Raw genomic sequence first — 24,381 nt, forward strand, 5'->3', positions numbered from 1 at the left:
GTTTTCCTTGGCATGTGCGCAAATATTGAATGTATAAGCGAATATTCTTTAAAAAAAAATTAAATAGCAAAAGTACAGTCGATGACTTTCAATTTTTTGCACTATTTCGATTCAGCTGTTTGACCAGCTGGTCCACGTAAACAAACAAAGTCAGTTAATTTTATAACCAGGAATAGGTAAAAATGGAAACAGTGGTTTGTTTATTATTCTAACACTCCAGTCACCGATCTTTATTATGACGTAGGGGATAATGCTCGAGCAGGCACTTTAGGCACACCGGAAAGTTCTAAGGGAGTCGAGGAATACCTCCAAATAAATTTCTAAAAATCAAAAGTTAAATTTTTGATTTTTAGAAATTTATTTGGAGGTATTCTTCGACTCCCTCAGCATAAATAGCCTCAATACAACGTACACACACACTCCTCGGGTAATAGCGGCAGAGTCGCATTTTGCGACAAATTATGCGACATTCAAAATTTGCGTGAAAGTGGTTCCAAATTAGGCGCGAATATTTTGAATATGATTTGGTAACTACAGGGAAAATGCCATCTTACAAAATGTGAGAAAAAATAAGGCAAAATCATTTTCATATGTTTATTCCCTTAGAATATGATTATTTTTCATTTATAAATAATCGTTAATTAAATTCGTTCATTATTTATACATCAATTTAGGTTGAAAAAAATTTGGTTGTGAACGCAAAGTTGAATAATTGGAAGAGTAATTTACTATTTTAGATTGATATTATCATGTTCAATGCGAAGAAATACGTTTGAGGCCTTCGAAATGATTTTTTTTTGCAATTTTGCCGTACTGTGTATACTAATATCTGTGTACTAATTAAAAATGCATTCGTCGGGTCTCTACCTACGTATCTTTGATATCATTAGAAAGATGAGACCAGTAGCAACGAGATCTGTTAGATATTTCGTTTTTTAGTGGCTTTGTGGCGGGAAAAGAGCCTTTAGAAGTTCTGCGCCGTAGTCAAATTTCTTGTCACCATCTTGGACAGCAACAAAAACGGCTTCCGTAATATCTTTGGACTTCCAGTAGACTACTCTTAACTATCAATCGACAATTTTTTTTGGTTGTTGCTGTCCAAGAGATTCTGAAGACGAAAACCATGTGCTGATTTTCGACGTACAGCTTTCATTCAAGGACCGTTCGACCTTGATCACAGCGTCTTTCTAAGCACTACAAACAAAGGCTGTATACTTTGGGGAGGTCACGCAGACCGCCACTTTATTAGATACGCGGGAACACACCACTTCTGATGATTTTACATGTAAAAAATTTCACCACATCATCAAGACGACGAGAATCATCAGAGTAGGTGAATTTATGTATGAAATCGGCCATTTTATCATCAACTGTGGTGTGTAACCCGCGTATCTGTATCTGCGTGACCTCCCCAAAGTATACAGCCTTGCTACAAACCTGCACACTTCCAAATGAATCGACGAATTATTCAACTTTGAGTTCGCAAATAAATGTTTTTCAAGGCAACTAGTTACTAGTTAGTTGCTTGCACAGTAAGGTATTGTGAAATATTGCTAGAATCTAGAGTTGCGTCCTATATGACTATGTTGAAAATTATGTAAAGTCTTGTATACCCAGATTCAGATCCATTAATTTTTTATAGAAAATTTTACATGCAATATTACTAATTATGTATATAACACAAAGAATTTGACTGGACGGCCACAAATAGCACGTTCAATATTTTAAAAATTAAGAAAACAAACAAAATAAGTCGACAACAATTCAATGTTTTTGATTTTGCAAGATTTTTCCAAAATGTCAATGTTTGTTGTGGTTCCAAAACGACAAAATGTCGCATGCAAATTTTTGCGACAATTTGACTCTGCGGCTATTACCCGAGGAGTGTGTGTGTACGTTGTATTGAGGCTATTTACCTCAGCACTTTCCGGTGTACCTAAAGTTGACAAGTCGCAATAACCGGCAACGTGTTATAAATATATATATTTCGGACCGAGGAAATTTGCGGCGGTCGCTCTTGGTGAAATTTCCCCTTGGTTAACAAATAACTATTGTATGTAATACCTACTAGGTATATTAATGACGTAAAAATATGATCTATTTCTACAATTATGTTCTTATACGTCATTGGAAAAGTAATTTCCATTTTTTTATCTTAATTAATAATAATTACGAAAAAATATTAGCTGTTCATTTAAAGCTACGTGAGAAAGAACTATTGTAAATCTTACAGCCCAAAATATTTTGATTTTGTTTGCACAAATGAAGCCAAGTAAGCTAGGTCTAGATGGAAAATTTTTATACGAGAAAATATTATACAGTAAAATGAAGCTCTCCCTGCAATATTATTGGTCATGTTTGGTATTTTCGTAAAGAATTCTCCTTAAGAATTTTTTTTTTGACAAAATCTATCTCAGACGAAAATTATTGAATGGATGAATTAAGTCAAAGGTATCTTTTTGTCACAGTAAAGCGGGGCGTTCTCCACTATCGTCTTGAATAAAGATTGCATTTTTATAGATACAAATCTTTCAGAAACCAGATTGGGACTGTCAATACAAGGCGAAGCTGAGCCTGTCAGGACATCGCCTGAACCTTCGTACATAAATAATTATTTAATCGGAAAATTTAAAAAGAACTGACCACCCACTTGGCTACGTGACTGTTATGGCACCAACCCACTACCTAATTTCGTTCTAGTTTCTTTACCAATTCATTCAAAGCATGGACATAAACCAGGAATCTGAAGGAGGAACAGTATATGTTACTTATAATAGAATACAAATGCAGTTGAATCTTGTCAAAGCACTGTCAAGCACCGAAGCTGACTTTGACATCACTCAATTAGAAGGCCGAAAACACACCTGTTGACTATTTTTTTAAATTTTTTGATAGCCATTGTATGAAAAAGAATAGCCAACTTTGATTGGTTCAGTCCTCTATTTGAGTGACGTCAAAGTCAGCTTCGGTGCTAGACAGTGCGTTGATCTTGTCGAATATAAACGCTTTATATCGGGGCGTTTTTATCTTTAAGTCAATAAAGCATGTCACTACTGCCAACATATTTATTAAACTCAATTCACAATTTTATAAAAGCCGAATTTTTTATAGCTCCAGCTTCCTACCATGCTGCCATGGTTGTTGTAGTAGTAGTTGTTGTGGTGGTTGACGTAGTTGTCAAATGAAACATAATTTTGTGAAGCGTAATTAGAATTTCAGGGTTGGTTTCACCACCACCTTGCATGCATTGACATCCTTGGTTTGGCCCGTAGCCTGGATTAAAGCTTTGTCCGAAGCATGGATTGAAGCCCTGTCCGAAACCCGGATTGAAGCCTTGTCCGAAGCCTGGATTGAAGCTTTGCCCGAAGCCTTGATTGGAGCCTTGCCCGAAGCTCGGATTGAAGCTTTGCCCGAAGCCTTGATTTGAGCCTTGCCCGAAGCCCGGATTGAAGCTTTGCCCGAAGCCTTGATTTGAGCCTTGCCCGAAGCCCGGATTAAAGCTTTGTCCGAAACCTTGATTGAAGCTTTGTACAAAGTTCTGTTGCAGGCTTGCCTAAAGCACGTATGAGAGTAAGCGTTACAAATAAGGTTTTTAAAAACGAAGTCTTACTTGTACGCAGAAGCAAAGCACAGCTAGAATTACGATAAACTTCATTTTGCTGAATGATACTTTTACACAAAGCTTTTCTCCTTTTATACATTTTCCATTCACGAACAATAAATTATACATCGCAAATTTCAGTTGTGCAAATAAAACAAAAAAACTTAAATACATTTGATGATTCAATGGCATGTCGTTAAAGTAATATGAAAATGTTTTTATGCAATTCAGTCGCAAAATGTTGTGCGTTGTGTGTCAATGTACAGTCGACGTCAGTGAGATTTAGACATACGTCGCTTCAGCTGTTTTTATTCATACAACGATTTATGCAATAGATGCATCTAAAATTTGCAAATGTTGGACATTGTGATGTTGATTGTGATGTTGTATTTTTTTGTCAACTAGTATAGGACGTTTGACCACTGTTTCGATCTGAGAGAAAATTAAGTGCATCTCTTTTGCAGTCAGTTCAGTGTCTAAGGTATCATTATTTTCAAGAGTCAACAGATATGAGCCAAAAAATCTGACTGAAACATGGATTAAAATGATCTTGGTGTGATTGGGACTAAACCTACCTTGCCCGTTTCACTTCTATATCGGTGTGTTTGGGACTAGACCTACCTTGCCCGTTTCTCTTCTATATACTCATTGAAGAGTATAACCTGAAGATTATATAGAAGAGAAACGGGACAATCATCAAAATTCAGGGCCTAAAAGATTAAATTTTAATTCTTCTAGGGATTACCCATTTATGGATCCAAGTAATCACCGAAGGAATTAAATATTAATTCTAAAAAAGATTCGGTAGAGTACTGTCAATCCCAAAAAGATTTAGATCTAGGTCCATATTTTCATCTCCTCATATCCTCCCTTCGTTAAAAAAAAAAATGGTGTGCAAAGGCACCAGGCTTGATTGTGTCAGGTCAGGTCAGGTTTTGGTATGATTCAAAATTTCAGATCGTACACATAATGCTACTCGGTTTAAAGTTTCAGATTTTAATTCATTACACAAATATCGTAACAATTCGTTAAGCGAATGTGTGGAGAAGTAGTAGCATATTCGACATTAATTATAGTACGATACCTTCCGCCACCGGTTCAAAACATTTCGCTGCATTTGTGGTATTGCTGGTAATATACCGGTAATGTACAGTGTGATATGGAAATTCAACCTAACAAAAAATAACGAAAAATCTACCAGTCGTTCGAAGTGTCATACAGACTCGGTGTTACAGATAAGTGTCAAAACAAATATGGTTCATGCATCCATATCAATTGGATACGCAAAAACCGAAAACAACTAAATTCTACAATACCACCGTCGCGTCGATGGTTTAACGATGTTGAGGTATTCGGAAATAGTTATTTTTTACAATTGCTTCGAAAATGAAGCATTTTCGTTTCCGATGAAATGAAGCTTTTCCATAGCTATGGATGTGCATTAATGTTTGTCGTAAAAGTGAAATACGCAGAGGTTTCACCAAGAACTCCTTTTCAGATATGTGTCGAGACGTATAAAGGATACTGTCGAAAGGACTTGTAACGTATTAGAGGCGAGACGTACCTGGACTTGCGGTAATGAAGGAGTCAACGGGTACGATGGCAGTCAGTCATCGTACGAGCAAAACAAGCATTTTCGGAGACATTTGGGACAGCGTTCATCAAATTCAGTTTTTGAATTTGGATTAGAGCCGAAAGTTCCCGATGGTAGCAGCGCTGTGAGTAAGGAAACTGGCGGCAGAAATGTCTGCAATTTTCTACGTAAATTTGCTGCTTCCAACGAATGGGGCTCAAAGTCGTCCGGTAAAGAGGACTTCCGAGAACGAGTCCATGGTAGACATCATTGTAAGGTGCAGAGAAGCTTCGTTGACGCTCTGACATGGGTAAACTCGTTTCTCCTACACTCCTATGGATCAATGAGCTGAACATTTTGTTTTACACTTTACAGAGCAGTGCATTGATTTGTGGATGGTACGCATCGCAATTTCTGTGTATGAAACGGCGTAATCTTCAAAATGGTTGGAATGGCAAATGTAAATATGCAAAAGTGCTCATGCAACCGAGCCAAGAGTTCCACAGTACTATGCTGTCCCATTGGGTGCGTACGGCACCTGAAAAGTCAAAACATGGGTACGTTTGGACGTTCAACGATGACAACAAATTTGACAGCCGCACCTATAAAGAGAAATCCGTTGAACCAGTAAGCAACGATCACCTGAAGGATGCAAGCGAAACGAAAGCGAAGGTAGGTCACTCGATAGTAGTTCAGGAATCCCCATTCCTGTTGCAAACGCAAGCACCGTCTCCAATTGTAATGAACAACGATCCAAATCGTCAACAGGTTGAGGCTCCAAAAACATTCGACGACGCAGTACAAGGTCTACTGCACATACTTGGCGACATCGAATTTCAATTGGGCGTTGCTAACATCCAATCCGATCGCTATGACCTGGCTGTGTCCCATTTTAAATTGGCTACCAGCCATTCGCATGCATCAGCTGCCTACAATCTGGGCGTTTGCTATGAAGAGGGCATTGGTATCGAGAAAAACGCGAAAATGGCGTTGGATTGCTATATACTGGCATCGTCTCTGGGTCACAAAAAGGCCCTGTACAACGTTGGTGTCTACCATGCCCGTGGCCTGGCAGATTTGCCGAAAAACCGAAAGATTGCACGGCAGTACTTCAAGGAAGCAGCTAAATTGGGTCTGGATGAAGCGGACAAAGCATTGGGATCACGAAAACCGGCTCCTGTAGATATCGGCGAGCCCATCAAGCCCATTGATGTTCCGAAGTTCACCAACTACCAATTACAGCAGCTCGTTGTGTCGGTTTGATTTTGTAGTTGTTTGGTTTACAAGGGAGAAAAATTTGATTTTTAATCGGCTCCAAGCCTTGCCATCGACCTTGTGCGATAAACATCCGTAGAGTTCCATATTATTATACATTATACATACGTGCATCACATACACGACCGTTTTATTATTGTTTAGGTTTTCGGGGAATATTTTACAAAAATTGGAATTACATTTCAGAATAAAGATAGATGGACGAATGGATGACAAAATGGTTTTTGAATCCGGTCGCTTGGACTAGACGTCCTCGTCGTTGTTTAAGACACAGATATCGTCGCTAGCAATTTTTTGACTTTGAGGGATGCACACTGGCATTCAATCTTCAATTGTTTCAACGGTTTTAGCACGTTTAAAACTATGGGACTCTTAATCTATACTTTGAGTTCCTTCTGATCAAAAAACATTAGCAACTGAAAAATGACAATGATCATTGTGATGAGGGATCGGAACCGTTCAGAGCCTTATACTGAGCAATAATTCACTAAATTTCACCGAAGTTAACGATTCGCCAAATTTAGTCAAAGTAAGTGAAATAAATCTCACTGTTATTCGAAAGGGAAGACGGTTCCTTTTACTTTGAAACCACTTCTAACGGGGAAAATTTCGATGGTTCAGTATCTGTTTCGGACGATTGGTTCGAGGCCAATTCGCGAACGAAGTTGGGGCTACTTTCACTAGTGCCTCAGATCAACCGTCCCGAACAGATACGTAGAGCTAAGTGGCCGAAAACCCGAGAAAATTTCTGTAAAACCCCCGTTTTTGGCCCTACACACGAACATGAAAATTATGTAGGCTCTGAAGTTAATGTAATCTTCTGCGGACCACAAAAAGTTACGGATGCTTACTTTTCGATGAATTCGAATGAAGCACATGAAACGGCATACTCAGTGTCGCATTTACGAATATTGTTGAAACACCGAGAAAGTTCTGTTGAAATCTTAAAGTGAACTGGACCTGGCGCTGCACTCGAATTCATCTGTGTTGGGGTTGCATTCACTTCAGGTAGTGAGCCTAGAGCCTTTTGTTATTAGGTGAAACATACTAGACATTAAAATCTAAAGTGAACGGATTTTTGCTCATGTTGTCTACATCTGGGCGAACTAGCAACCTCTGGCTTATAAATCCCTATATAGACTATTTGCCCCGAAAGTATGTAAATGCAATTACCTTTCTAATGACACCTCACACGATCTTGTACGTTTTGTGTAGACGGAGAAATTTCCATAAGAAAAGTCGAGGGGTGCCGCACTCTTCAAGATTTATCAGATTTATTGAATTTTTTTTTGGATTTATTGAGATTTATAGGGATTTACTCGGATATGGAAGATTTTTTGATTCCCTAGAGAACAGTGTCCGCCATTTTAGGCTTCGACTAAACCACAAATTCCAAAAAATCGCAAAAATTTGCTACTTCGAAAACTAGTCGGTGACCCCTCGAGAAAAGTGCATGTTTTCGGTTTTCTATCAAATCTCGCTTCTTCTCAATTCTCAATTCTTCAAAAAAATATTTTTAGTTCAGGGGACCAATACCTATCTAGGCACAAATAAAGAAGTTCACTTGAAAACGCGTCGTATTTCGGCAGGTCGTTTTTCAAAAGAATCCCTCATCATCTTCTTTTCAGCTGGTGCACTCAAGCAAATAGAAGTGTCTATAATCGGTCGAACAGCTGAAAATCAGCTGAAGCAAATTTCTAACTTAATTTCACTGACGTCCTCTGTATTTACTTGATTGAAAACCAATATTTAAATGTCTCCAAAAATCATGAAAAATCTGTACTGAAGTCCGATCCACTATTTCAGTCCCTAATTAATTGTTTTCCTCTGTTCTTTATGGTTCTCTGGAAATAGAAGCACTAATAACCTCTTTAAAAATCTAGGAGAAATGGGTTCGAACCAACAAATAGGTGACCAGCATGATCCACCAATCTCTGATCCTTCGATGATTTTGAAGTGAAAATCAAATGAAAGTCAAATGGAAACGGCTAATTAAATGTATTTGAAATTAGAATAACCATAACCGAGTAACCGTACGCTAAAGTAAAAAAGGAATTCATTGAACTGTTGCTCAAGATTATCGTTTTTTGTCTTTCGCAAACAGTCTCTTGACCCGGTCATATATTCCAAAAATCGGTGTATAGACCGCAGCTGCTCCAATAACAATGACAGTTCCCATTAAAGCATAGATAACGTTTTGTGACACATGACTTTGCAGCCACTCACTGTTCAATCCTGAGCAGATTGCATTCAATGCCAAATAGTAGGCAAGACTTCCGAAGAGTGCATGGAAAATTCGAATCAATTTGACCGGTAACTTCAACACTCCTCCAAATCTAGCCAATATTCCACCGCAGAACGCTCCGCTGGATAATAAGCATGTCGCATATCCAACATTGCTATGGAAACTTGGCTCTTCATCGTCAGTCGGTTCGACTTTCGAGTACTTTATGGACAAAAATCCAAGCGCAATGAAAATACCAGCACAAAACTGTAGGCCACCGTGAAAGTCGAGGCGATTGCTGTTGGTCAGCTTCTGGTGAAATGCACTGTCATTCGAAAACACCATCACTGCTTCGGTCATCAGAAGCAGAAACTGCAACAACAAAAAAATCGGGTAATTAATGTCCAATGTCCAATGTTTAGCTAAAATGAAGTCACCCTGAACTAAATCCCATGTCAAATTTACATACCCCGGTTAACATCAACGGCGGATGGAAAGAAAACAATGTGATTCCATTGGAGAAACTGCAGTATGTTACAAATCCAATTATTAATAAAATAACCAAATGACGAGCAGTATTTATTGCTGCAGACATTTCGATGGACGATCTTTCGATACCTTCAGAGTAACTCAATTAATGACGTTAATGACCGACCAAGAGGTATTATACCATTGAAAATCGTTATCTACGAGTCAATAATGGCCCAAACGTAGTGTATAGTCAGGGGACTTATGACGAGCAGACGTCGTGTAAATGTGGTAAATTAAATAGGAAATTCAAGTGGATCAGAAGAGGATATTGCTGTTACTATGAATGACTTCACAGTTTCATAAAGACCCAAATGGTGGGAAAGAGAAAACTTCTTTTTGTTCATAAAATTTTTTAAAAAAAAAGCTTCAATTAAGCGAGACGCAATATGCGTTAGTTCTTTTAAGATTTGAATTTTGATACAGCTAAATTATGCACGATAATGCGCCAACGTACTAAGCGATACTACTGTACGTCCTAAACTTTATTCATTGCACCCCCGGTAAATGAGTCAATACTTCTCTGATATGTGTGTGAGCCTTACTTATTTTCCGGGTGCTTACTTTATTTACGTAGTTGCTTGGAACTTTTGCCCTGTCAGGGAGCCTTGGAAAAATAAAAATTTCCAATCAAGGACGTAATCTACTATCATACTTAAACTACATGTGACCGTACGCTTCACATATAACGAAAGTTCTGAAGGTCCTGCAATCCGTAATAGCAAACACTTCAGCACTTCATATCAATGATTTTCCGTTCATTACATCTTAAGCCACCCACTCTATACCACTTCTATACCAATTCTGCGACAAAAGCTACGCCACGATGACAAACATCTACAAACATATGCGGACACACGATCTGTACTTGTGCAGCCTGTGCATGAAAACCACAAACAAATTATTTTCCTAAAATTTTACTTACAATCAAAATACGCAAACCTTAGAACGAATACATTCAATTAATCACCAGTCTCCATCTTAATTTCCTTTCCAATTTTCTGTTTACAAACAATATGCGGCACGACTCTTGCGAAAGAGAGTGTAGTGTATGTGATTGCATTGGTTTCTTTTAATTGCGAAATGTATATGGGAGTGGAGAACAGATTTTCTGTTTACAAACAATATGCGGCACGACTCTTCGATTCATTCTGAAGCGAACTCTCATAGAGTAAACATCTAACTTTTCCACATTATTTGACAATATGAAAGCAGATACGACTAACATGTGTTGGCACAAGACATCTAAGAACAATTGTAGGTGTTGTACTATACGTCGCAATTTGGAATTAGTTTTCCGATATTCTAAACGGATCACTGAAGCATCGTTGAACTATTTGACACGATTCAAAGTCGATTTGCACACCCGATGCCATGCAGGCAAAAGCCATCGCTTTTCGTTTCCGACGAGACGTCGGCTGAACAGAGGCGCGCCCGATCAGTTCGATTGTAACTGCGAAGGCAGCCTCCAACTGCAACGTAGACGTGCTACGAGCAATCGTGATGCGTGTATATGTATGCACGTTCGGTACAATCGCGGTTGTACGGTTTGCAGGCGAAAAGAAATTATGGAATTTGTTTTCGCACACTCGGACACAGTTGTAGAAGCTACAACGTTTGTGAAGAATAATAATGGACATGCCTGTGTTCAATGGTTGTGCCAGGCAGGCAAAACGCATAAGCGGGAGTTCTCTAATACAAAAAACCGGATGAAAGACGATCCGAATTCATTTGACTGCAACTGTGTGATAAATTACCAAAAAATGCGTACCGAAAAAACAAATTTGGAACGTTACGGTGTACGTTTCCCTCAGCAGAACGACGCCATTCGACAGAAAACTATTCGGTCTGCTTTCAAGTACAAGCCGTATACGTGGCCATCCGGTAAGATAACGCCGTTCCAAGGATCCGAAAACTTTTTGTACGAAGTTTTACTTAAAACTTACAAAGAAGAGGATATCCTTGTTGTTGACTTACCCGGAATTCCGTATATGAACGTGTCTGGAGAGTCGGCAAGATATTTTACTGATGCTCGGGTTGGTAACAAATTTTTCGAGTGTAAATGTTTGTTTACCGCAAACCATGATCACAATCTAACCAGAAAATTGGAGGCAGTCGTGGCCGCAGGTTATGAGGCTCACCTTTACATCGTTGAAAAAGGTAAACTTATTTACCGCGTTGTCTACACGTTGGACGGTCAAATAAGCATTTTCCATTTATGAAAAAATCCAAAAAAAACGTAGAAAATCCAAAAAAAAAGCATAAAATCTTAGAAAATCCAAAAAAAACATAAACTCCTAGAAAATCCAAAAAAAAAAAACATAAACTCCTAGAAAATCCAAAAAAAAAGCATAAAATCTTAGAAAATCCAAAAAAAAACATAAACTCCTAGAAAATCCAAAAAAAAAACATAAACTCCTAGAAAATCCAAAAAAAATAACGGTGAAAGAATTATAAGAAGTTATCAATACCTTAGACGAACTATTAGTTCGTCTAAGATCAATACTATCAATACTAGATTGTCAAAGAATCCTTCACACAAAAATGTATGGAACTTCACATAAAAATGTATGAAGAAATTTCTTCACACAAAAATGTATGAACGATACTTCACACGAAAATGTATGGAACTTCACATAAAAATGTATGAACGATACTTCACACGAAAATGTATGAACGATCCTTCACACAAAAATGTATGAAGAAATTTCTTCACACAAAAATGTATGAACGATACTTCACACGAAAATGTATGGAACTTCACATAAAAATGTATGAACGATACTTCACACGAAAATGTATGAACGATCCTTCACACAAAAATGTATGAAGAAATTTCTTCACACAAAAATGTATGAACGATACTTCACACGAAAATGTATGGAACTTCACATAAAAATGTATGAACGATACTTCACACAAAAATGTATGAACGATCCTTCACACAAAAATGTATGAAGAAATTTCTTCACACAAAAATGTATGAACGATACTTCACACGAAAATGTATGGAACTTCACATAAAAATGTATGAACGATACTTCACACGAAAATGTATGGAACTTCACATAAAAATGTATGAACGATCCTTCACACAAAAATGTATGAAACTTTTCATACATTTTCGTGTGAAGAATTCTCCATACATTTTTGTGTGAAGAATCGTTCATACATTTTTGTGTGAAGAATCGTTCATACATTTTTGTGTGAAGAATCGTTCATACATTTTTGTGTGAAGGATTCTCCATACATTTTTGTGTGAAGGATTTTCCATCATCTATCCTACGGAAATCAGGGATTTAAATGTTTGGGTTAATTTCTCTACTCTATATGAGAGTTGGTGCAGGGAAACGGTACATCGTGGTAGACGATTATTATGCAAACATGCACACCACAATAATAAACAAAACAACGTCGGTGTATATACTATATAGTCGCATGAATGGTTCGGTTATAGTTTCAGTCCTTGGTATAATACCTATTGGTATAAAATAGACGAAAAATATTCACTTTAAAAGAAGTGAACGCTCTCGTCGCAAGATTGGAATTTGTTTTCGAATTTTGTTCCACTCCTCAATCTCGCTGGAGTGGATCTGGCGCAAATTGTATAAGGCTGCGAGCGCACTTACGCCGTTTAGCACTCCGTTTACGAGTGAACAATGGAAGCTCCTCCCACTTTCCATTGTTAAAACGTAAACGGAGAGCTAAACGGTGTAAGTGCGCTCGCAGCTTAAACACTGAATAGGTAATGCAAATCTTCAGCGTATCACACAAATACGGAGCCCAAGTTTTGGGTGAATTTAAGTGCAGCGTCGTAGCTATTTCGTTTGGTGTAGCGCTAACGATTTCTATAGAAATGTTATTCAAATCGTAAGTACGGCAATCGAGTGAATTTGCGCTACTGCACTGAAATTTATTCGAAACTTGGTCTCCGAGTTTTTTTTGCGGATTAGCATTACCTTCAGTGGTTTATATACTGTGTATTACACTCTCATATTTACCGTATTAGGAGTTCCCTTCGGAATTCAGTTAAAACCCTCACCTCAGACCGCTTCATTCACTAAACGTCCCAAAATCTGCGAACAATCTCGTTCAAAGTCCGTTTCGTAAAATAGAAAAAGTTTATTATCAACAAAAGGAAACTTTTACAGCAACAACAACGCATCATCATCATCTTCATCATCCATCAAATCACTTGGATCTAACACTCCCAGATATGGTGCTAGAAAAACATTTTCAATTAAACCTCGAAATTCAAAGTCGAAGCCAATGTCTTCGAGTCCGGTTAATACATCGTCGACTGATGATCTAGCTGATGATGACTGTCGCGATTGTGGACTTGGATGATACAATATAACGATGATATTCGGTTGATTGGGTTGACAATAATTTGTTGTTGCTGGTAGTGGCACCGCATTATTTATCTGAAATTCGGTACCTGATAAATCGAAAAATTAGTAAACGGTCGATCCAAATTTCAAATTACTTTTTGGTGCTATCTTACCTCGTACAGTTGCTGCATTTGATTGTGCATTTCATAGCCTTGCGGTGCATTTCCTTCAAACTCTTGTGCATCGCTCCTAAAGAATTGACCGCTATGACCTTTTCCGCCGTATTTGCTAAATCCATGCCTATGACCCTGACTGTGATGGTTTCCAAATTTGTTGAAGCCGTGACTGTTATGACCGTTATGATGACCACCATAACGACGATAAAGACCGCTTGCATGATTAGTGCCATGACTATGTCCGTGGCTGTAGCCTCCATATCCTCCGTAATAATTTGGTGGCGGAGTTGGAGGTGGTGGAGGAGTTGGTGGTGGTGGCGGTGGAGGAGGCAGAGATGGAGGTGGTATCTTTGGAGGATGTTTAGGAAACTTTGGTGGTGGTGATGGTAACGGTGGTGGTGATGGTAACGATGGAATTTTCTCAAATTTATCAAGTTTGCCGCTTTTGACACCAAATAGTCCATCGTTCAGAAAGGCTCTGGAGTTCTCAGGCATTTGTGGTTGAAGTCCGAGCTCCCACTAAAAATTTATTCTGTCACAATGAAGAACCTAAACTGAAATATGAAAATAATTACCGCGTCTTGTTCATTAGGGTTCATACCAAGCATGTTTTGTTGACCATCGAATCCGTGATAATTTCGGTACATTCCGACTATGTTCGGACCATCGATTCCTTGCCAATTTTGTTCCATTCCAACAAAGTTGGCCTGATCATCGATTCCTCGATAGTTTTGCTCCAATCCAAAATGACTTGGACCATCAATTCCTTGCAAATTTTGTTGCATTCCAACAAAGTTAGCCTGATCATCGATTCCCCGATAGTTTTGTTCAAATTCAAAATTACTTGCACCATCGATTCCCTGCCAATTTTGTTGCATTCCAACAAAGTTGGCCTGATCATCGATACCTCGATAGTTTTGTTCCAATCCAAAATTACTTGGACCATCAATTCCTTGCCAGTTTTGTTGCATTCCAACGATGTTTTCGTGATCGTCAATTCCTAGGCCATTCTGCATAGGATTGCCGACGATTTCGTGGTATTGGCTCCCTCCAGACGGTGTCCCAGTACCACCAGGAGATTCGTCCTCCTCTGCGTTTGGGTTCGATGCACCCAAAAAACTGTTCGCATGTATGCCACCAATGTGGCCATAGTGTAAAGGGCCGATTTTACCCAATTTCATTCCACCAATACCGCCATAACCAAATGGTCCAAAATTTCCAAGCCTTGCACTGCGAATTCCAAATAATTTCGGTCCGAAGAGAGTTGCAGCACTGGCCTTGAATATAATGATTACAATTTGAATACTGATAACATTTAACATTTATTAGAATTTTACCGTTAAATCATCTTCGCTTGATATTTCACGACCATCAAAGACTTGACACGTTCCACTCCCTAACAAAATCAGTCCAATTAATAGACTGATTAGCTCCTGCAAATGAAATTCTTTCAATAAAAAAATTAATTTTTGAAACAATTGATTACGAACTAACCATTTTGAACATCTTACACCTTGTCCCGTTGTAGCTGTACTAATTTATAGGTGTCTAAAGACAATGACATCGAGCGTGTGTGGTTCATTTTTTATGAGTTTCATGCAGGATCAGCACAAAACTTTATTCAAATAAATATGCTGAACGAACTAGATATATTTTGTTTGTTCGTATCATCGATTCATGTCCAATTTACAATATAGTTGATACGTTGCACTTTCTTTGTTGTTAAATTTTAATTATTCAAAAGAGAAACGCCAACAGGGATTTTTTTCAATAAATCATGCCCGCACGTTAGTAAGCGGGCGTGACGAAAGTCCACTACCAAAAAAGTTGTAAAACAATTTTTTTGGTGACGACGGAGCATATTTACAGCAACTGGGTCACAAGTCGCAGATGTTGAGGAACCTATTGTTAGGCAAAAGGGTTAAAAAATGTACTGAAAGAATTTAAACGGAAGAAAACCGAATCATCTGCCACTTGTGACGCAAATTTATTTTTGTAAAATTTTCTTTCACAAATTTTTTGTGTCAATTTTTTGTTGATACAACTTTTGCATACGGCGCACAATGCGTCACCCTCAGCGATATCAGTTATTTTGTAAGTAAGATAAAGGACTTGCGTCACATTTACCCTTTAAGAGTGAATTCGCCAAAACTTCGAACAGTCGGGATTCAAGCCGACAGCGATCCGATCGAGGTATGGCTCAAATGAATCGTCGTTCAATTCTGTAATGGCCCTTAGAAAATTTTTCTCCGAAGTGGTCGCGGATATCGTTTTTTATCAATTACTCCAACATGCGAGATGTGAATCATGTCAAATTGTGCACGTTTATGAAGGTCAATGAGCTGAATATTATTGACCAACAAACGCCCACCCAGCCGCCGCAACAAGTGAAAAACCTCGAAAAACCCGAAATTTTTGAAGGGCGGCTGGGAAAGTTAGTAGCAGGAAGCTCTAACTCGGAGTTTTGTAGCTTACTTCAGGCTGTATCCATTGACACCCCACTCGACCATACCCACCGTCCCAGATAGAAATGGAGTTGATTTTTCACAATGTGTCTCAACCCATCAAATTTTGAAGAATCATCGAACTTTAAAGTTCCCCATATAACGTTTTTTCGGGCGAATTTTATTATTTATAGGTTTACGAGATAATAGTTAGCAAAACTAACTTGATACAGCCAGAAGATGTCTCATAGAATTATTTTTTTGTGGAGGAAAGAAAGACTGACGAAACGAATCAAAATTCTAAAATTTTACCTCATCAATTATTTGAAAATAGTAAATCGACCTCAAAATTGCTTTCCTGATCTGCCCGATTAAGGATCTTCCTATTATATCAATTCTGTCTAACCAAAATAAGTGAATTAAAGAAATTGGAATTTATCGATACTTTCCATCCACACTGAGCGAAATTTCTTACGTGCTTAATTCGTGCCACCTGTTAAAAAGTGTGGTAAGGTAAGTTATACAGCGGGCTCGAATATAATACGTGGGAGACGTATTTCGCTTTGACAGAGATTTGAAAATATGAATTTTATTGAATTTACCTACGATTTACACCATGTTAACCAGTTTATTATAGTAGTTATTATACATTTTAGTAGTCATTGGTAACACATACTTTAAATTAAAAATTGACTTCTTTGGGAATTGAACCGGGGACCTCTCAATCATGAGCCAACGATCTTTCTAATGTAGCAGTACAGTAGTGTTGGTGGACATTTCGTATTGTTGAAGCGTACTTTGAAAGCCATAAACGTGTGTGGCGTATAAGTTACGCAGAGCACGTTATAACGTAGCGCACAATAATGGTGATATGTCGTTTTTTAACATAATTGAATTTAAGTTCATAAAGCACGCGTAACTTGCTACGACTTGATGGCAAAGATAGTTATGGACACTTATTAAAATGAAAGCAAAATAAAATGATCGAGTCTGGTTTTTGACAATTAAACTTCAATTGTCAAAAACCAGAGTCGATCATTTTATTTTACTTTTACCTTATCAAAATGAAATTATTTAATAAAAAATGAAAGTATTTTGACGAGAATTTTTTTTTGTCGTTGATCTTCTTCGTGTTAAGAAATATAAATATGATCCAAATTCAATGTCTGAGACCAGCATCCACTATATACGTTTAACATACTTGATGTGCGTTTAGCTTCCGTCCTACTCGTAAGTTATTCATATTCCACGTGTATCACCACAATACGTAACACATGAATATTCAAATCTGACAATCGAAATACGTAACTACGTTTTCAACGTTTTCCACCTATAGAAGACATTGGCCATGTATCATATACATTATTGAAGTATATTCCACCTTTCCGAAGAATTTTACACATACCCGGAGTATTGTATGAATTTTCTTTTTCTGGGTGCAGGCACTATATCCACTTATATTGAGAACTGCAATTTTTTTTTACATATATGTGAGTTGGTGAAACAGGAACTAATCAGGAAACCAATTTTGAGCTCGATTTACTACTTTCAAACCGAACCGACAATTCCGATTTTTCGGATAACCGGCTCACCTCTGCGAACAACATAAACAAAGATATCACTATACAAACTCTACAACAATTTCATCAACTACCATGCACACTCGATTGCGTCCGAAAAAGTATATATGAAATTCCATTGTCGGCCGGAGAGAGCATCCGTGAAAGTTACTTTTGTATGCTTGCTAAGAGGACCGAAAGTAAAGAAATGTCAATTCGCGGGGCGAAAGCTTCCGCTTTCGCCCCGCGAATTGACAGCTTTACTTTCGGATCTCTTAGCAAGCATACAAAATACTATTACGGCCGCAAATACGTCTCTATATGAGAAGTACTGAAAAATTGAATTTGTCGATCGCAGGTACAGTGACGAAAAACGTCAAATTATGATCGTAAGGCACAAAAAATATAATGATATAACCCAATCAACCATAAAAATTCATTTTAACAATTAAATGATTCAAAATTCCACAGCACTGGTAGGTTTAATTTCATAAAAACTGGACCACGAAACTAGCAATTCATCCGAATCGTTGGTACTTTTCGATAGCGTAATATCCACCCTCCATTCACCTACTGGCACTAATGGAACGTAGTGGTTATAAGAAACATACGGTTTTATATATCGGTGACCCTAAAAGTCATAATTTCGTTTATAATCGTCGTTATACCCAAATTTACAATCTTACACTAAACGGACACGGGTCCAAAAAATTTCCTTTGAGCTGCCGTTTCCAATGCCTACTAAAGTAGCTAAATAACGGATGATCCATCGTGTTAAGTTGACCGCATAACTCTGTCCTCGTTCTCACCATATGCTGACGGTATTCGGTTCTAAACTTTTTGTATGCAATTATTTCGATCTGAAGTTCGAGGTAAGATTGTAAATTAGAATGGGCCGGTATAGCTCACAAGAGATTACATTGATTGGCGCTTCCAATTTGAGTCCTGGATGAATATAAAAATCAAACTTGACCAGTTTTGATGTACGATTTAGCGGACGGCAACTAATTGAAGCATTGCAATACTTTTTATTGCAGCTCCCGAAGCATTTTTGAAGGAAAACTGAAATAAACTGAAAAAAATCTTAGAGAATTTTTTTACTCAGAAAATAAATGCAAAACCTGATCCGAATTTATAAATTCGACGAATAACAGAAACAGCAGAAACGGAACAAAGTTTGTTTACAACTTCATTGTGTCGTCAGAATTAGAGTGTTTATAAGTAACACCAGAATTTATATTTGGATTCAAGTTGCACGAACACAAGTTCATCGATGTGGAAAAATGTCCCTGAAGTTAGCACAATATTTCTATCTCAACTTTTTATAATAACTGTAACATCAATACGAAAAAAATTGAGATAGAAATCTTGTGCTAACATCAGGTTCATAAATAATGTACAACCAAAATTTAAACAATGCGTCTCAATTAACTTTTAAGCGCACTCAATTTTCCACATCGATGAACTTGTGTTCGTGCAACTTGAATCCAAATATAAATTCTGGTGTTACTTATAAACACTCTAATTCTGACGACACAATGAAGTTGTAAACAAACTTTGTTCCGTTTCTGCTGTTTCTGTTATTCGTCGAATTTATAAATTCGGATCAGGTTTTGCATTTATTTTCTAAGTAAAAAAATTCTCTAAGATTTTTTTCAGTTTATTTCAGTTTTCCTTCAAAAATGCTTCGGGAGCTGCAATAAAAAGTATTGCAATGCTTCAATTAGTTGCCGTCCGCTAAATCGTACATCAAAACTGGTCAAGTTTGATTTTTATATTCATCCAGGACTCAAATTGGAAGCGCCAATCAATGTAATCTCTTGTGAGCTATACCGGCCCATTCTAATTTACAATCTTACCTCGAAATTCAGATCGAAATAATTGCGTACAAAAAGTTTAGAACCGAATACCGCCAGCATATGGTTAGAGCGAAGATGGAGCTATGCGGTCAACTTAACACGATGGATCATCCGTTATTTAGCTACTTTAGTAGGCATTGGAAACGGCAGCTCAAAGGAAATTTTTTGGACCCGTGTCCGTTTAGTGTAAGATTGTAAATTTGGGTATCACGATGATTACAAACGAAAATATGACTTTTAGGGTCACCGATATGTAAAACCGTACGTTTCTTATAACCACTACACTCCATTAGTGCCAGTAGGTGAATGGAGGGTGGATATTACGCTATCGAAAAGTACCAACGATTCGGATGAATTTATTGTTTCGTGGTCTGATTTTTATGAAGTTAAACCTACCAGTGCTGTGGAGTTTTGAATCACTCAATTGTTAAAATGAATTGTTACTTATGCTATTATTATATTTTATTCAAAAGACCAACTCGACGGCAGTGCCATGGCTGATTTTTGCGGTAGTGACGATAACAATTTTCCACAATCTGTCAGTGATAAGCAGATGCAACCACATTAGTCGTAAGAAAATGATGATGGTAACATTACAAAAATGAATTAACCTGAAAGTCGGGGTCCGTAATTCCTCTGATCTGCTGTGGATTTGCATTACCTACAGGGCTTGTAATACTTTGACAAACGTAAGCATAAACGTATAAAAGCCCAGTACTTCGTACGGGTCTAAAAAACTAGGCCCCACCTTTTGGACGGGTCAGGCCCCTTGACTGACAATTTTATTCTTATTATTATTTTTAAACGATTTCATTTTATTTTCCGTTGTTAAACTTCCAAAACATCACAAATAACTGATACAAAAACCTTCGCGTTAGTTCAAATTCTTTGGAAAAGTATTTTCGTGTTTTCAATTTTCTTGTAAAGCGGCAAGATTTTTAATCAACCATAAATCATAAATTAAATACAAGGACTCGTGTGAATTACGGCCCTCGCTCCGCTCTGGCCGCAAAGTTCCCACTCGTATGAGTTGTCTATTATTCTGTTTCATAGTTTTATTGTTACCGCTAGTCAGAAGTAAATGATGGGAATGTAGAAAGATTAGAGGACTCTTCACTTTGGTACAATATGAAAAAGTACGATAGATTCTCTTATCTTACTTTTATGTACAAAAAGGAAGTCCTCCGGTACTCACTACATTCAAAAAACCATCAATCATGCATAAAATACCACGACTCGTGCGAATCACGGCCCTCGCTTCGCCCTGGCCGCAAATTTCACACTCGTGGAAGTTTTGAAGTTTTCTGTTTGATTATTTTTAGGTCTTTTTTATTTGAAAAAATACCCTATTGTGGACACTTCATCTGTCCGTCCGTTCGTCCATCCGTTCGTCCATGTGTCTGTGTCACAAATCATAATTATGGCGATTACAGCCAAATACGTGACACTTAGAATTGCAATGCTACTATGAGTAAATCAACACCAGGCAAATCATTATTATTTGTTATCTGGTAACCGATTGCTCATAGCAGACATTGCGATTTGAAAATTTGGTAGTTTTTGGTAGTTGGACTACCAAAATAATTATCAGCGAAGATGTTAACTGTTCCAGAGATGCGCACCGACTGACGAAATTATTCGGCCTGCTGGTCTATTTATAAATCGAGTATTTGGTAGTTGACTACCACGATGGTAAATTGCAATGCTACTATGATCAAATCAACACCAGGCAAATCATTATTATTTGTTATCTGGTAACCGATCGCTCATAGCAGACATTGCGATTTGAAAATTTGGTAGTTTTTGGTAGTTGGACTACCAAAATAATTATCAGCGAAGATGTTAACTGTTCGAGAGATGCGCACCGACTTACGAAATTATTCGGCCTGCTGGTCTATTTATAAAAATCGAGTATTTGGTAGTTGACTACCAAGCTATTACGGAGGTTGTAGAGATGTTTACTGTTTACATAGCGACTGATGAAATTAGTCGGCTAGCTTGCCTATTTATAATTCAAAAATTGGGTAATTGAATACCAAACAAAGTGGTAGTTGAATGAATACCAAGCTAATAGTAAACAGAAATTGAAAAAAAAAGAAAAGAAAAAAGACCTCACCAGGCTTCAGCCGGTCTATTCTTGTTTAATGTCATTCCATCACGGCAGAGTAAAATAAACCAGGCAGGAGCGGTTCAGTTTCGAAACGTCAAATAAGGGACCTAATACACTGGATGAAAATGAACTCAAATGAACACTGACATAAATTGAAAAATTTTGTTCGCAAAAAACACAGGGCTACTAGATTATTCAGGTCCCTAGTCAAATCAGCGCTCCTGCCTGGTTAACTTTACTCTGTCGTGCATTCCATACATTTCAATAACGATTCAGAAATTGGTTTTACAAAAAAATTTTATACGTTTTTTATGCCATGGCCTGAAATCTGCTACTTTTGCCCGTGATAGCTGATAGCCAAAGAATTTATACCGGGTACCGAACACAAAATACGAATTCAACACCTCGCGACATTTTTGACAGTAGGCAAGATAAATTGGCAACAGTAGTCTGGTTTGTCTGTTTTTGTTTTCTACGTTTTTAAAATAATAAGCGCGACCTTCATACATTCTTAGTCAGTGTGCTAAAATTTTAAAAGAGTGGATAACCAAAACAGGCAAACTAAACTACCGTCGCCGATATATCTCGCATATGTCAAAAATCTCGCAAGGTGTTTACCTCGCATTTTGTGTTCGGTCCTGCTAGTATATAAATTCTTCGGTGATAGCTGACCATCATTCGTGATAGCTGACTATCATTCGTGATAGCTGGCTATCATTCGTGATAGCCAACTATCATGTGTGATAATTGGATATAACTAACCTACAAATTATCAAATTTCATCAAAGTAATCTTTTTCGATTGATTGAATTTCCAACAGTGTTACTGTTTTTCTGGAATAACTTCCAGATCCTTAATCCCACATAGCCCATCTTCGAACTTAACCTCAAGAATTTAATTCTGCGTCGATTAAAAAAATAAAATTAGTAATTGGTTGATAATTACTCAAGTTATCGTGTTTACAAGCAAAAAAAAATATTGGGACAAACAATTCCGTTTTTCATAACATTTCATACAAACATTCTAGGGCATAAGACCCTGACTTACAGTCAAGGGAATAAAATAAAATCAATATCACAAGTAAATACAAGTTAAACTGTCAAATTTTAGCCAATAGACTGGAAGAAGTGACTGTGCTCTCAGATTATTCCCTTGACTGAAAGTCAGGGTCTTACACCAGAAAATACCGAAATATGTGGGTGACAAAAAAGTTCACTATGATTGAAAATGTATGAAATGGTATGAAAAACGTTAAATGTGGGTGACAAAAAATCGTTGAAGGCACGATAACTTGAGTAATTCTCAAGCAATTTGGATGAATCTTTTTTTTAAATATGTGGAATTAAAATCTCGAGGCTAAGTTCGAAGATGGGCAATGTGGGACGAAGGATCTGGAAGCTATCCAGGAAAAACAGGATTTTACACTGTTGATTATAGCCTCAATCGAAAAAGATTACTTTGATGAAATTTGATTTGGTTACGTAGTGTGTGTAAATCGTATAAGTATGTTCTCGATAGAGTTTATTTAATAAGTGGAAAGAACAATTCCATCAGTCGATGTCCAGCTTTGAACCGGTAAACATCTCCTGCTAGCCAATTATCAAATTTGATAGTTGACTAGCAACTTGATAGTTGACTATCAAATTTGATAGTTGACTATCAACTTGATAGTTGACTATCAACTTGATAGTTGACTATCAAATTTGATAGTTGACTATCAAATTTGATAGTTGACAAGCAACTTGATAGTTGTGTTGGAATGGTCAAAGCAACTGATCATTGAAATAAGTTTTATGGATCGTAGTAAGCAACTTTGTGACTGGAATATTTATGTAAAATATTTATTCGTCAGTAATAAAGAAATCCTTGAAGAAACAAGAGGTAGTCCATCCCTTTTCCTACAGGTTATGGGCATATAGGAACATTCAAGGAATATTCACCTTTGTTACAAATTCAGTAAACAATCTGGTGTATCATCAAGCCTAGCTGCCGCGTAGTATCAACATAGCAATAGACCTAGCTGTGAGCGTAGCTAAAAGCATAGCCGAGCATAGTCGTACGCACAGGATTGAACCTAGCGGAGCATAGCAACGTGTACTATCGATATATCTGAATTTTTGAAATCAATATGACGGAGCAAAAAGGAACGAAATCAGCGTTCGAAAAATTAAACGGAAAAAACTACACCACCTGGTCCTACCGAATGAAGTTATTTCTTAAAACCGAAAAATGTTGGGATGTGGTTGAACATGCCGTTAGACCAGCAAACGTGACTGTCCGAAAATGGAACGAAATGGAGGAGCGCGCATCATACTTCATTAGCATTCTAATCGAAAACAATCAACTACCATTCATCAAAAGAACTGATTCAGCGAAAGGCGCCTGGGATGCGTTATGTAACCATCATAAGAAAGCCACGTTCTCCACCAAAATACGTCTATTACGAAAATTGTACCACGAAATCCTTCCCAAGAATGGCAACATGGAGGAACATCTATCGAAATTAATGGAATACTACGACGATTTGTGCGAAATCGACCACGTTATAGACGATCAACAATTTGTATCGATCGTTATGACGAGTGTTGGAGAAGATTACGATGGTCTCATCACAGCATTGGATTGCAGAGACGAAAACGATCTAACCTTCGATCTGGTCCAATCAAAACTAATGGACGAGTATGAACGAAAAAAGAAAGTC

At 37.5% G+C, this 24,381-nt stretch overlaps 4 protein-coding genes and 2 long non-coding RNA genes across 11 annotated transcripts in view; 2 read left to right on the forward strand and 4 right to left on the reverse strand.

The window, feature by feature from the left end:
- The window catches only part of LOC119074789 (keratin-associated protein 21-1-like), a 65,271-nt gene extending 61,589 nt beyond the window's left edge, over positions 1 to 3,682 (reverse strand). The window contains exons 1-3 of one of the 4 annotated variants that reach the window (XM_037181070.1): positions 3,611 to 3,682; positions 3,322 to 3,553; positions 3,235 to 3,273 (exon numbers count right to left, since the gene is read on the reverse strand). In XM_037181070.1, coding sequence (XP_037036965.1) covers positions 3,235 to 3,273; positions 3,322 to 3,553; positions 3,611 to 3,655 — 316 coding nt within the window. In that variant the 5' untranslated portion in view covers positions 3,656 to 3,682. Of the gene's footprint in view, positions 1 to 3,234; positions 3,554 to 3,610 lie in introns of all 4 variants that reach the window. The other 3 variants (XM_037181071.1, XM_037181068.1, XM_037181069.1) reach the window with 3 other exon arrangements.
- Positions 396 to 19,109, forward strand: LOC119074796. The gene is made up of 3 exons (XR_005087254.1): positions 396 to 527; positions 7,377 to 7,379; positions 19,095 to 19,109. It is a non-coding gene; the product is annotated as an uncharacterized LOC119074796 (long non-coding RNA).
- LOC119074786 lies at positions 4,806 to 6,662 on the forward strand. Its single transcript, XM_037181065.1, has 4 exons — positions 4,806 to 4,949; positions 5,100 to 5,484; positions 5,550 to 5,846; positions 5,943 to 6,662. Exons 1-4 carry the CDS (start codon positions 4,942 to 4,944, stop codon positions 6,435 to 6,437), a joined length of 1,185 nt encoding a protein of 394 aa, XP_037036960.1. The 5' UTR covers positions 4,806 to 4,941; the 3' UTR covers positions 6,438 to 6,662.
- Positions 8,409 to 9,354, reverse strand: LOC119074787 (cytochrome b561 domain-containing protein 1-like). The gene is made up of 2 exons (XM_037181066.1): positions 9,143 to 9,354; positions 8,409 to 9,045 (listed from the first exon to the last, which is right to left on the reverse strand). Exons 1-2 carry the CDS (start codon positions 9,266 to 9,268, stop codon positions 8,527 to 8,529), a joined length of 645 nt encoding a protein of 214 aa, XP_037036961.1. The 5' UTR covers positions 9,269 to 9,354; the 3' UTR covers positions 8,409 to 8,526.
- LOC119074784 (collagen alpha-1(VIII) chain-like) lies at positions 13,306 to 15,301 on the reverse strand. Of its 3 annotated transcripts, none has more exons than XM_037181062.1 (6): positions 15,203 to 15,301; positions 15,046 to 15,141; positions 14,616 to 14,985; positions 14,284 to 14,429; positions 13,706 to 14,227; positions 13,306 to 13,639 (listed from the first exon to the last, which is right to left on the reverse strand). In XM_037181062.1, exons 1-6 carry the CDS (start codon positions 15,212 to 15,214, stop codon positions 13,622 to 13,624), a joined length of 1,164 nt encoding a protein of 387 aa, XP_037036957.1. In that variant the 5' UTR covers positions 15,215 to 15,301; the 3' UTR covers positions 13,306 to 13,621. The 3 variants fall into 3 exon arrangements, with proteins under 3 accessions (XP_037036957.1, XP_037036956.1, XP_037036955.1); XM_037181061.1 differs by having other exon boundaries at positions 14,284 to 14,372; positions 14,559 to 14,985; XM_037181060.1 differs by having other exon boundaries at positions 14,284 to 14,985.
- Positions 19,110 to 21,296: 2,187 nt separating the features above from the next.
- LOC119074798 lies at positions 21,297 to 23,397 on the reverse strand. The gene is made up of 2 exons (XR_005087256.1): positions 23,345 to 23,397; positions 21,297 to 21,504 (listed from the first exon to the last, which is right to left on the reverse strand). It is a non-coding gene; the product is annotated as an uncharacterized LOC119074798 (long non-coding RNA).
- Positions 23,398 to 24,381: the final 984 nt, after the last annotated feature.

This window comes from Bradysia coprophila, unplaced genomic scaffold (assembly GCF_014529535.1).
Source record: "Bradysia coprophila strain Holo2 unplaced genomic scaffold, BU_Bcop_v1 contig_151, whole genome shotgun sequence".
NCBI classification, from domain to species: domain Eukaryota; kingdom Metazoa; phylum Arthropoda; class Insecta; order Diptera; family Sciaridae; genus Bradysia; species Bradysia coprophila.

Coding starts and splice junctions, on each gene's coding strand:
- LOC119074786 (XM_037181065.1), top strand. Junction 5,485..5,549: donor TCGTTGACGCTCTGACATGG/GTAAACTCGTTT, acceptor TACACTTTACAG/AGCAGTGCATTGATTTGTGG. Junction 5,847..5,942: donor CAAGCGAAACGAAAGCGAAG/GTAGGTCACTCG, acceptor AATCGTCAACAG/GTTGAGGCTCCAAAAACATT.
- LOC119074787 (XM_037181066.1), bottom strand. CDS start 9,268: ATGTCTGCAGCAATAAATACTGCTCGTCATTTGGTTATTTTATTAATA. Junction 9,046..9,142: donor CGCCGTTGATGTTAACCGGG/GTATGTAAATTT, acceptor TTGTTGTTGCAG/TTTCTGCTTCTGATGACCGA.
- LOC119074784 (XM_037181060.1), bottom strand. Junction 14,986..15,045: donor CAAGCGAAGATGATTTAACG/GTAAAATTCTAA, acceptor ATTATATTCAAG/GCCAGTGCTGCAACTCTCTT. Junction 14,228..14,283: donor ACCCTAATGAACAAGACGCG/GTAATTATTTTC, acceptor ATAAATTTTTAG/TGGGAGCTCGGACTTCAACC.